Source organism: Poromitra crassiceps, assembly GCF_964638095.1.
Source record: "Poromitra crassiceps genome assembly, chromosome: 7".
NCBI lineage: Eukaryota > Metazoa > Chordata > Actinopteri > Beryciformes > Melamphaidae > Poromitra > Poromitra crassiceps.
The window spans coordinates 47,835,453-47,848,546 of record NC_139628.1 but is presented as its reverse complement, the minus strand read 5'-3'; the positions used below and the strand labels follow the sequence as shown (position 1 = coordinate 47,848,546).

The following is a 13,094-nucleotide window of genomic DNA, read 5'->3' as shown; positions in this document are numbered from 1 at the left end:
TTTAGTTTTGTCCCCCTGCCTGCCTCCACAGTGTTCTCTCCCTCAGGCATAACGGTATGTCTGCCTGCCTGTGTGAAAGTGGACGGCTTGCTTTGATTGGCCTGGTCTATGCTTGTTAATTCTATAATGATGTTGGATGTGTGAGGTCATGATGTTGGATGAGGTCATGATGTTGGATGGGTGAGGTCATGGCTGCAGCAACAGCTGAGCAACAACACTCATGTAGCAACAGAGATAATAAGCGATTTGTACAAATCAATGGAAGTGATTAGGCTGCTCACACAGAGACCTGCATAGAGAAAAGCTAGAGCAGAAACGTATACCAATTTCCGAAATTATTATTATTATTATTATTATTATTGTTGTTGTTGTTGATGTTGTTGTTGTAGCAGCACTAGGCCTAGTACTTATATTCACTTCCTACATTCTTAAACCTCAAATTCAAGGACCCAATTGAGACACGTTAAGTAAAAAAAAAAAGTCAAAAGAACTTCAATTTCTATTTTTGAACATAATATAATTCAAGCACTTTCAATGACCCATGACATGTCTATAAAAAAAAGTCAATGCCTTGATTCCCCCCGCCCCCCCCAAAATAAAATGACAAACTTCCAGATTCCAAGGACCCATGGGAACCCTGTATAGGCCTACTTGCATACTTCAAAACAGATACAACTTATAGAGGGATCACCCCGCTTATTCCACATATAAATGTCTTATATAGGTTTATATTATATAGTTTAATAGTTTTATATAATTGTGTGTTTAATGCGACTAACAGGAGCAACCTATACCAACCCTTGTAAACTGGGCCAATAACTCTGAAAATGCAGGCAACAAATAAACTCCCCTTCATATGTCTTGCACCTCTCACTGTTCAGAAAGCGGGTTGGAAATTAGTGTCAAGCTAGAAAATGTGAACGACCCCGTAGCCTTTTGACTTTTAGGTGTCATTATAAACTTGCAATATGTCCCGACTGTATTATGAACTTGTCAGAGCTCCAACACACATATGTTATTGCAGTAAATACAGGCTGCGAACCACCGACTGTGGAGATAAAGAGGCAGTTGAATCAGCGTCTCCACTAAATGTGTGTAATCTGTCCATTATGTAAAGACCCTTCATTGATCTTCATTCATAAAAGCAGCTCAAGAGCCCCGCGGGAAAAAGACGGCTTTCCCTTCGCCATTCTTCTCGCCTCAATAGAAGTCCATCATAAATAACGCCTTTTGGAGCTGAAAATACCCACACATTTAAACAGAGATACGAGGTCATTCAGGAAAAAACAAATCCATTTTATTTGGTCTTTTTATTAATAGATTTTGTTTGTCATCAGTGCCATAACAAAATGACAGGTTTTTTAATCAAAAAAAGAATTAAGACCCTTAGTATAAGAGCCTAAAAGGAATTTTATACATTATGTACATGAATGCTGCAGAACTTCATATCTTACACTATTTACAAACATGAGTATTAACATACTAAAAATAGAAGTCAGTAGAAAAGTTAATTTTCAAACACTTGTGGATTGCAATGTAAACATTCAGGCATTTCTTTATTAACTTAAAAAGGTGAAAAACCTTTAAGTAAATCGGTTGACTACAATTTCCCCTTTTCCAATGCAAGCAAGTTATTGTTAGTAATGGATTACTGAAAATCTAAAGCAACTGTCAAAATGACAATCAACTACAAGCTAAATATTCACCTAGTTTTTTGCAGATTGTAAAAAATATACAAATAAAAAGTTCCCTTTATGTCCATAGCAGCATGGTAACTATTCTGACAGCAGGCTGGGAGACTCAGAACAGGAAGAACACTTGCAAAATTATTCAAGAATAAAGATTAACATATTTGAAAGAAAATCAGAATTTAGAAACAAGATAGGTTTGTGGTAGGTTTAATATGAAACTTCTTGATACATTCTTTTCATTGATGGTAAAGTGAAATGGCTTAATTTAACAAAAACAACGGATAGGTCCTTAAAAAAAAATTCATTGGGAGAGAAAAAAAAGCATACATTTTTGTAATTTTGTAATTTAATCATTCAAAGTGTAGCCTACTTTGAGGAAAAACGTTTTTATGTTATGTTTGGAATTAAAACCATTGAATGGAAATGCAGCATTTCACATCAGGACTTCATGCGCCTCATGTACCCCGGTGACCAGGAAGTCCTGCTGCAGAAATACACCCTTTACCTCAACACTCCTGATAAGGCTGGCTTTGGCACCCCACTCGGCCTGTAAGTTTGGGTGTTCAGAAGAGAAGTGCACCCCGACATCAACAAGAACCGCAAGAACAAGTATGACCAAAAGCCTTGTGACTGATAACTCCTAAGAACAATGAAACACCTGCCTACAGCAAGTGACAACGTATAAAAAGAGCAACTCGGGACGATGCCAGAACAACGCAACTCAACTAAAAGAACATTTACAAACACAACAGAAAGTCAAACAGCAATCCAATCTAAAACTAATTACACAACAGATTTAAACTCATACCGGCAGCAAAAATGACATGACTAATAACAGTCACATTCTTTTAGACTTGAGAATGTAAAATCCAGTGATCTGGTCTGAGTGTGGAGAATGGTTACCACCGAGTACAAGGGCATTAGATTTATGGTTCGGTATTTTTGTAAACTATTCAGACCCGTGCTGGTTTTGCATTCTAAAAAATATCACGGCTCTTAGAATAGTTTTTTTTTTCCTCCATTGGATGCAGTGACGATTGTCCAACAGGCGGTTACCATGTCATCCAACAGGATTGAGAGCAATATTTAAAAAAATAAAAAGAGCATTTACTCAACCAAGCCCAAGGCACACAGAGTTCATTCTTATCAAAAATATCGCGCTATTCAAAGTTGTGCTTTTTCCATTGACCTCATTTCGCCCCACCGACTGCTTTCCAGCTCCTCTGAGAGGCTAGAACGACCACGACCAAATAACCAATAATAACCGGAGCGCTTGCAGGTCATGTGATTTGTCCATCACCGGCCTAGAGATTGTGATTGGTCACCTGGGCTCTAGGTGGCTCTCTGGAGTGTTGGGGCTTTTCGGGTGGTGGTGGTGGGAGGGGGGAGGGCTCGAGGGTGAAGCAGCGGAGGAAGACTGAAAACCCGGCTGGCGGGTGGAACGGGCATAACCCTGGAGGAAGTGTTGACGGTGGAACATTCCCAAACCCCGGAGTCACAAGTGGCAACGTGAGGTATCAAACGGGGGGGTCAGTGATCAAATGTTTATTATGGGTCAAGTTCTAAATAAAAATAAAAAAGACAAAAAGGCTAAATTCATATGTACATCATAAACAGACGCCATTGTCCATTTACAGCAGTCCTCCGTGGAGAGAAGTCCACTAGAGACAGGGTGTGTATGTAGGGTGGGTAGCTGGGACAGATGTGTGTAAAGTCCTAAAATGAAGAGGTAGAAAAACAGCCTTTTTATCTAAAAAAAAAAAAAAAAAAAAAAAAAAAAAAAATTAAAAGTCACGTCTTGTGTGTGCCAGAAGCATCTGATGACAGGGATCTATGTGGAATGTATGAGACTGTATCCAGATGTGTGTGTGTCCTTGCATCTCGGGTCCCCACGCCTCGGTCAACTCTAGACCGGACTCCCATCCCCAGCCCGGTGAGTGTCACTGGTCATACTGGTGGTCCGCACCGGTCAGTCTTTAATCCCATGGTCCCCCAGTTTGACACGAGCCCCGTTCCCCCCCCTCAGATGTGCGTGAGCGGGACAGTCCCAGTGAGGTAGTGCTGCTGGACGGTGCCGTAGCCCCTCTGTGCCGCGGCAGGGTCCCCGGCATCGCCCCCCGGGCCTGGGATGTACATGCTGATCATGTCCCTGAGGTCCCCCTGGAGGGGCCCTCGGTGGTGGCTGGGCGTGCCCGTGGGAGGAGAGTGGGACACGGGCTCCGGCTTCACCATGGACATCGTGACGGGGCTGGGCTGCTGGGGGCTGCCGTACGACATGGGGCTGTGGGGGAAGGAGCAGAGAATTAGGGGTGGCAGAGGAAATGGTAACAATCAAAACTTCCAAAAATCAATCTTTAATTAATTCATTTTAATTTGTGTGTACGTTCTGTGTTTACATTATTGCAATCTGTTGATAAAACTTTTTTTGAATATAGAAACGACAATCTTAAACACTTTATTCTGCTTTCGTGCCATAGTTAGCACACAGCAGACTGGAGTATGTACTGAATCGAGAATCGATTTTGAATAGAGAACTGAGTTTTGAATTGACTCGTGACCCCAGGAATAAAAGTGGAAAGATAGCTTAAGATTCACACCCATACAGAGAATGGTAAAAGTGGAGAAGTCAAGAGTCCATCTGAGAACAGAAAAACACCATGGACCAGTCTACTTCCCCTCCACCTGCCTGCTACCGGGTCTACTTCTGCTTCAGTTAGCCCAGTGGTTTGCTGCATTCCCCCAGAATGACCTGCACCCAGTGTAGGAAATTAGCCAGGGGCGAGGGCAGAAATGAAATCTCAGAATGCCCCTAAACACCGTGATTGAGGGGCAAAAATGGATCCCAAGGTTTCGATAACTTTATTCAATTAATTTACATCTCTTAACACACACACTCAGCACCTGCAAGCTAGTTTCCAGGAGAAGAGACCAACCACACTGTTGTTCAAACTATGACTGTTTTAGCAACTTAATGCACTAATTCCTTTTTTTTAAGTAGTCACAACATTTTGTAAAATGCCCCCATTTTCTACACAGTGGGGGCAAAAGTTTTTTTCCCCCTCCACTGCCTGCACTATTTACTTCAACCACAACACACATTGTCGCTGCATTTGTGTTGGTCTATGGAGATCACTGTTGGTGGAGATATTGACATAATGTCTCTTCTATGATGGAGTTCTGCCTGTATGACCGCTCTAGCAAGAGTCTGCAGGTCCTCCAGCCGAACACTACAGCAACTGATTTCACCGTGAAGTGCCTGGTTGAAGGTGTGTTATTGAACTAATACTTCACCTGAATGTTGGCAAAACAGTGACTGTGATTGAGGGCATATTCCTGTAAGAGAATTGATTAAGGGCCATTAACCCATTGATACCTGATGCAGCATTTGTGTGTGTATCCCTTTAAGACTCTTAAAGGGATACACACACAAATGAGGGATATACACGCAAATGCTGCATCAGGTATCAATGGGTTAAACTACCTTGTCATGGGTAACAGAATATTCCAGAGGATGGCTTGTCTCCAAGACAGCAGGACCAGGATTCTTTATTTAAATGCTCTACAATCTGAGGTAAAGGGGCACTTCACCCAAAAACAATGGTGATTTATTTTGCACATGATCTCACACATATCCGAAAACTAAAATAGTTTAGCAGAGTTTGACAGTCATTGAGTTAATTAAATACAACAATGATTCAGTGCCTTCTGATGACATGACTGGTCCAAACTTAACGCAAGTCAACTCTCAAATAACTGTCAAACTAAATTAATGTCTGCAAACTGATGTGAGATCATGTGCAAAATAAATCAGCATTGTTTTTGGGCGAAGTGGCCCTTTAAGCACTTCTGTACTGCACTACAAAACATTCTCCAGTAAAAGCTTTGCCTCGTCACACCAAAGTCATCATTGTTCAAGTTGTTACAGTCGTACATTCACGTTAATCCAAGCAGAAAGCTGCTGTTTGTTTCTGTTAGAGGAAGTTGGGGCTTGTTTAGGAATGGGAAGCAGCTAATTCTGCACCTTCCTCCACTAAACCACCGTGTTAACATTGGGCAGTGAGTCTATGTGAGAGAGTCAAAGAGCACTCTGCTCTAAACCACCATGTTAACATTGGGCAGTGAGTCCATGTGAGAGTGAGTCAAAGAGCACTCTGCTCTAAACCACCATGTTAACATTGGGCAGTGAGTCCATGTGAGAGTGAGTCAAAGAGCACTCTGCTCTAAACCACCATGTTAACATTGGGCAGAGTCCATGTGAGAGTGAGTCAAAGAGCACTCTGCTCTAAACCACCATGTTAACATTGGGCAGCGAGTCCATGCGAGAGTGAGTCAAAGAGCACTCTGCTCTAAACCACCATGTTAACATTGGGCAAAGAGTCCATGTGAGAGTGAGTCAAAGAGCACTCTGCTCTAAACCACCATGTTAACATTGGGCAGTGAGTCCATGTGAGAGTGAGTCAAAGAGCACTCTGCTCTAAACCACAATGTTAACATTGGGCAGAGAGTCCATGTGAGAGTGAGTCAAAGAGCACTCTGCTCTAAACCACCATGTTAACATTGGGCAGTGAGTCCATGTGAGAGTGAGTCAAAGAGCACTCTGCTCTCCAAACCAGAAGGCAGATTATTGCTAATGAGTGCGGTACACCTGCATGTTGAGACAAACAAAGCGCGGATCAGGCAGACATATTTGACTGATCTGCAGATCAACACTGGCCTCGTTTACACTGCCACCTGCAAACTCTGCCCTGCCCCCCCCCCTGACAGGGCCCAGCTTTTCACTGCCGTCCAAAACAGGAATAACACGGTTCTGGCGTGTTTGGACAGAAAATGAAAAGTTCTCTGCAGAGTTTCTCAACAGCATCAAATGCACCTGAAGTGAGTGATGTTGATGCCAAGTTAGCGCAGAGAGTGGCAGGACCGTATGATGATTATCAGAACATTTTCTATTATGAAGCTTGTTGTTTAGAAGCGTGGTCTCACGGACTCCACGAACCCCATTCACTCTCCTCGCCCGAGTGGGACGGCCCATGGCAGGCCCGAACACGTCTTACGCCACCAACGCGACTCCAACACGAAGCTTTTGAAATCTAAATAAACACGGACTCGGGTGGAAAAAGAATGTTAAGGTCAGAATGTTTTTGAAAGTTGTCATAAATCTTTAAAAAAGTTGTTTAGAGTTGTTTGTCCATGACATCACTGTGTGGCCTGTTGTTTTCACTGGGATGCACTGGGGGGCGCTGGCCTCAGGTTCCCCACACATTTTCATGGATGAGATTTCAAAACTTTTCCATGACTTTTCAAGGATCCATAATAGGATTTCCATGTAATGACTGAGTCAATAGCATAAATTATTACTACACTGGACAAATAAGACAATCTTTATATTGCATTTTACTGCTTTAGTCACTGCATCACATTACATGGAAGCTATTGAAATAAAACATTTAGCATAAAAATACTACTATAAAATACAAGCACTAAAATCCAATATAGAGGTGTGTCCAATTTCGGGGGGGGGGGGGTAAATGCCATTATTAGAGCTATATGCAACGTGAACAGCCACAGAAAATACATTTGCGTCATGTAACATTACGGGGAAGGTTATCCACAGAGGAGTACTGCAACACAACAATTTTCATTACACAAAATCCCACGACTTTTCCTAAACTTTCCAGGATTTTACTAATTCCATGACTTTTTCGGGTCTGGAAAATGAAAATTTTAAATTCAATTACTTTTCCAGGTTTCCCTGTGACCTGGCACACCAAGCACTGAGGGAGCGTGGGTACATGACGGACTGGGGGGACTTTAGGTATACAAAATACTGGGGGACGGGGGTAGACAATGTCCCCCAGTACTAGTCTACCAACCGTCCCTGAATATGAATTTGCAGGGGTTCGGCAGGTTTCAATAAGTTACATTTAAGACCTTTTTAATTATGAATGCAATTTAAGACGTATTTCACGTCTATAGTGGCAAAAGAAAAGGTACGAATTCTACGAAAGATGAAGGAAAATCAGGATGGCAGCAGGTGTTTGCTGCTGGCTTTTTACGAGACTCAAGTTAGTGCAACTTTATAAAAGTACCGTTAACTTCAAGTTTACAACCCAAACAATTTAGGACCTGGCAAATATCACATTTAAGACATTTTATATAAATGCAGTCCAATTTATGGCATTTGAAGGCCTATTATTGGATTTGAGACTTTTTAAGACCCAGCGGAATGCATGATTTGTCCCCCGGTGGAGGGACAAATACTCAGGGACGGTTGATAGACCGTGTACTGGGGATCAGGGTGTGCGTACTGGGGGACGGGGGGTAAGCGTACTGGGGGCTGTGGGTGCGTGCAGTGGGGGGTTGTGGGTAGGAGGGACCACACACAAAGCCGTCCTGGCTGCTGCAGTGAAGTCACCCTGATCAGCATGCTGGGCAGGCTCCAGGAGCAGAGCAGAGAGCTTCACCCACAACAAGTCGTCTGTTGTTCAAACTACTGCTACGTTCCTAAGTGACTGGAAACCATGCAACTCCTGACCACCATCATTTACATATTTAGGTTTTTAAAAGACTCATTGTGAAGTGTTCTATCAATAAGTCTATTTTAGGTCACTATATATATATATATTCACAATCACAAAGTTTTTCATATCAAGGACCCTAATTTAGTCCACATTTAGAGCCTCAGAACCCCATTCGATGATTGTGTGTCTCTGACCCAAATCTGAGAACAATGAATGAACATGATCAAAATAGTCATTTGAATACCTTTTCTAACTTTGTGAAGTTCTTGTAAACTAAATAATGGTGAAGTTGAACAATTCATCAAATTACTGGGGATCTCCTGGAATCCCCTCAAGAACCCCTGGTGGTCTCCAGACCCTATGTTGAGAACCACTGCCTATATATTCGTGAGTGTATAGGCTATTTACATGATACTATGCCTTTTCTCACCAAGGTAATTGTAATAAATTAAGTAAATTTTAGAGCATAGATTATTCAGCTTATTCCCCTCATTGTCATGACATTTTGGCTATAGTTTTTCCAAGTCACTCTCTTCTGCCCATATTCCTAAGGAATTCAATATTGGCAGTACTCAAAAGGTTACTCAAAGAAACCAAGGCACTAAATCAACAGATCAATCAGTGAGGACAGAAAGAAAAGCTTATCTGTTGGTTAGGTCTGGAGTGTTCTGGGAGAATTTAGAGTTCGGCATCCATCTTAATTTCTGACAAGCAAGCAAATCCAGTTTAGCGACAAACAGGTGGATTATCAGATTCGGGCCTAAATATTTACTCTCAAGTCATCAGTCTTGGCTTAGGAGACTTTGTTCAAGTTGATTAATTGAGGACTATTCCCAGAAGAGTCTGTAAAAAAAAGGTTTGGCAGAAATCTATTTTCAGGTTACTTTAAAAATATAGAATTATTCAAAAAATAAAAGACGAAACAAGAAACTTGACAGATGAACACGGACCTGTTGCAGGTGCCAAACTTAAGCGATTAAGAAAAAGAAAATCAGTGCAAGCTAAGCTGTGCCTCATTTGTGTGCAATGTGTTTTGTTTAATCATAAATTAAGGAAATAATTAGGTTATGTGACTGTTAGTGCAATATAAGCAAGTGTAAATATTGCCTTGTGGTATACTTTTTAAACTAGTTTCAACAACAGGCTTTGTGGGGGGAAGTTATCAGACTAATTATCATCGCTTTACAGTATCACCATTACATCCAAATACTTTGGAGTTTCCAGTTGTGGATAGCACAAAGAATAGCAAAAAGTTAATCGTAAACAGACAAATTATTGGATTGCCCTCAATGAATTATTTATTTCCAGTGTCCTCATTTTGCAGCTAATGACATTTGGTATGGGTGGATTTTTTATTTTTTTTCCTCTCCAAACCAGAAACATAAGCTCTCCAAACTGCCCTTACTTGACAAACACTTTCCTCCATGACTGTGCGATGTATTGAGCGTTGTGCCAAACAGAACACGCCTAGGCTTAAGTCATTATATTTGTACAGTAGGCCACAGAGTTACCTGGCTGTCAAGAGGCTCACCTGTACTCTGTGTGTGTGTGTGTGTGTGTGTGTGTGTTTCTACTTTACAGTACAGAGTTACCTGGCTGTCAGAGTAGAGAGGGCTCACCTGTATGAGTTGGCTCCGTTCATGTAGCTCTGCGCCGTCATGGCGGGGGGGTACTGGAGGGCCGACAGGTCGTAGCGGTGCAGCTGCTGCGTGTAGCCGAGCGCCTCGCCCTGCATGCCGGCGTACCCCCCGGCGGGGCCCCAGCCGTAGCTGTCCATCCTGGGGCTCTGGCCCGGGCCCTGGGCCGCGGCCGCCGCGGCGTGCAGCAGGTTGCCGGCGGACAGCGGGTACTTGCCCACCTGCCCCTGGTCCTTCTTCAGCAGCGGCTTGGTCTTGCGGCGCGGCTTGTACTTGTAGTCCGGGTACTCCTTCATGTGCACGGCGCGCAGCCGCTTGGCCTCGTCGATGAAGGGCCGCTTCTCCTGGTCGGTGAGCAGCTTCCACTCGGCGCCCAGCCGCTTGCTGATCTCGGAGTTGTGCATCTTGGGGTTCTCCTGCGCCATCTTGCGCCTCTGGCCGCGGGACCACACCATGAAGGCGTTCATGGGCCGCTTCACCTTGTCCATGGGGTCGCCGCCGGGCGGGCACTGGGCCGTCTTGGAGCCCGGGTGAGAGCCGTTGCCGCCCATGCTGCCCGTCATGTTGCCGGGGATCGGGGACATGCCCTGGGAGGTCTGGTGCTGCGGCGGCTGGCCGGTCGGCTTCAGCTCGTGCTCCATCATGCTGTACATTTTCGCTTTGTTTGTTTGACAAGTGACTAAAGTTACTCAATTATTTACCTCAACAGCCTGTCGCCTCTGTCCGCCTGGCGACTCGTGGCCAGCTTTCCCCGCAGGTCCAACAGGTAGCAGCACCAGGTGAGGCCAATCAGCTAATTAGCACGGACACACCCGGGACACAAACCCAACCGAGCTCGGTGCTACTTTTCAAATTAAAAGTTTGAGTGAGCAGTCATTACTTCCTACTGAGATAAGGTTACACTGAGAGATTATAAACGTGATCAAAAACAAACGAGACCAACGTAAAGAGCAGGGGAAGTAAAAAGCGCTTGTTGTCACTGCAGGCGGGTTCCTCTCTCTGTTCAAAAAGAAGTTGCCACTCGCCCTGGTGTCTCGTGCAGTTGTAGCCGGCTGTGGACCAATGGGAGCGCGCAGAGCTCCAGCATGTGCGCGTGCGATTTGCATCTGAAAAGGCGCGGGCTCAAGAAGGTGCGCGAGACACTTGTTGATGGCAGAGAGAGAGAGAGAGAGGAGAAAGAGAGAGAGGGAGAGAGAGAGAGAGAGAGAGAGAGAGAGAGAGAGAGAGAGAGAGAGAGAGAGAGGAGAAAGAGAGAGAGAGAGAGAGAGAGAGAGGGAGAGAGAGAGAGAGGAGAAAGAGAGAGAGAGAAATCTCAATGAGAAAAGTAGCCTAATAATCAAATCATTAATAGTAAATAGATTTCAAGGTGGGAATTATAGCCTACTTATCTGCCCCCCATAACCTATTATGCTACAAAGTCCCATATGCTTTTATTTATCAAAATATAGGCCTATATAAATTATGAAAAATATGAGCTATAGCCTAATTCTAAATATAAACCTAAATTATTTATTTGATATGGTGGTTGTTTGCCTGCCTGACTGAGGCCTAAGTTTTGTTATACGTTTTTATTTCAATCGTAAGAACAATCGTTATTAAACTATTACAGGAATAACAGCCTAGTTAGTGGGAGCCATTGAAATGCACAAAGCGATAATGATATTTTGCTTGTATAGCGTCTGCTGTTAGAGTCAAGTGGCTTCAGACGTCTGGCCTTCTTTTCAGATGATCGTCCTGAAGACGTGTTTCTATACACAGCTATTGATGGAGCTACAATGGCCCCCAGAATGACTTCAGAGCCGCAGGAGGAGAAGGAAGAGCTCTGTTGGTTTGGCCAAATAGACCTTTTATTATGCTGCCTTCAGGGTCTTTGTTTATTATGCTGCCTTCGGGGTCTTTGTTAACAGCAGCATTTCCCAAAACTACAAGGACCATGCTGCTCCCAGGCTTCCCAGCTCATATTAAGCCTACATCACATCAGTGGTATCAAACCATTGTCAGTCAGAAGACAGGGTCAATAGGGAATAACAAAAAAAAAACAGTAGGCTATTCATATTCTATTCCCATGATGTCACAAGCATTTTCCTACCAAGATGGCCGTTTGGTGATGTAACACAATACTATGCAGTGGTTCTCAACTTTTTCCACATCAAGGACCCCTAAACTGACACAAATTAGCCCACGGACATCCATCTGATAAGAATTCTGCTTTTAGATGTTTTATTACAGTACCAAAATAAACTCCCGCACACTGTCTCCACATGCAAAAAAAGGTTTAATCAGAATAATAACGTTTCGGTCGTGAGACCTTCATCAGATTCTCTTACAGAAGAGGAGGAGGGACCCAGTTAAATAGGCTGGCAAACCTACATGGACCAATCGGGTCGCACTGCACCCTGACATCATAATTGAACACAATTACCTAGATAGAGAATGGCAGGTGTTTTATTACAGAAAGTGGAACCATGACCAACAGTCATACATTCTGTCATTGTGTTACTTATGGATGGAATTATAGTGAAAATAAATTATCCCCCTTTTTGCTGGGGACCCCCTGAAACCCCCTCAAGGACCCTTGGGGGTCCCCGGACCCCACTTTGAGAACCACTGGGCCTATACTATATTCTTCAACATATGCCTACTATATTCTTCAACACATGCCATCCATCTGATTTTGGGTATAATTACAAAAATTTGATTCAATCGTTGTTGTTTAATCATACTAAGTGGAAATGTATGAATTGAAAGTATGACAAATCTGAATTACAATATGGGTCTGTGCAAAGTAATGGCAGAGGCACGTATTGCGATAAAAGGATGTAGCAGAGAAAGTGAGTCCTGACGGATCTAGATTTAAGTCTACAAATCTTTCTCACAGGCAGGAATAATCTCATGGTGTGTTCAGGTGCTGGTGGGAAAGACCGGCATCCGGGACTTGAACTTGAAGTGGGCTGCTATCTGCGGTGCATTCACATGCTGTTTTCTCAAACCAGGAAGACAAAATGAACATGGACCACCTGCAGCTCGGCAAGGTAATGTGATGAACCTCATTCAAACTAATGTTAGGTTAGACCGCAGACATATTACGAAACTGTCGAAGTGGTGAGCTACGATGATGTGAAAAAGCGTAGGTGATAGCTGACCATCAGCTGCAACTTTTTGGCCCCGACAGTCGACCTTCCCTCCCGCTAGTTCCTCTATGTCGGTTTGGTGTGTCTGGGCCTTTCATCTGAACTACAAACTTGCTA

The 13,094-nt window shown here is 43.4% G+C and overlaps 1 protein-coding gene across 1 annotated transcript; it reads right to left on the bottom strand.

Annotated features, from left to right (window-relative positions):
• Positions 1 to 1,301: 1,301 nt before the first annotated feature.
• On the bottom strand, positions 1,302 to 10,836 carry sox19b (SRY-box transcription factor 19b). Its single transcript, XM_083639602.1, has 2 exons — positions 9,829 to 10,836; positions 1,302 to 3,972 (listed from the first exon to the last, which is right to left on the bottom strand). The coding sequence occupies exons 1-2, from the start codon at positions 10,497 to 10,499 to the stop codon at positions 3,714 to 3,716; spliced, it is 930 nt and encodes a 309-aa protein (XP_083495728.1). The 5' UTR covers positions 10,500 to 10,836; the 3' UTR covers positions 1,302 to 3,713.
• Between the last annotated feature and the right edge of the window lie 2,258 nt (positions 10,837 to 13,094).

Bases quoted from the DNA above. Each gene is read 5' to 3' on its own strand.
- sox19b (XM_083639602.1), bottom strand. From the start codon at position 10,499: ATGTACAGCATGATGGAGCACGAGCTGAAGCCGACCGGCCAGCCGCCG. The intron at 3,973-9,828 runs GTGAGCCCTCTC...CTTCCCCCACAG, and splicing joins AACGGAGCCAACTCATACAG to CCCCATGTCGTACGGCAGCC.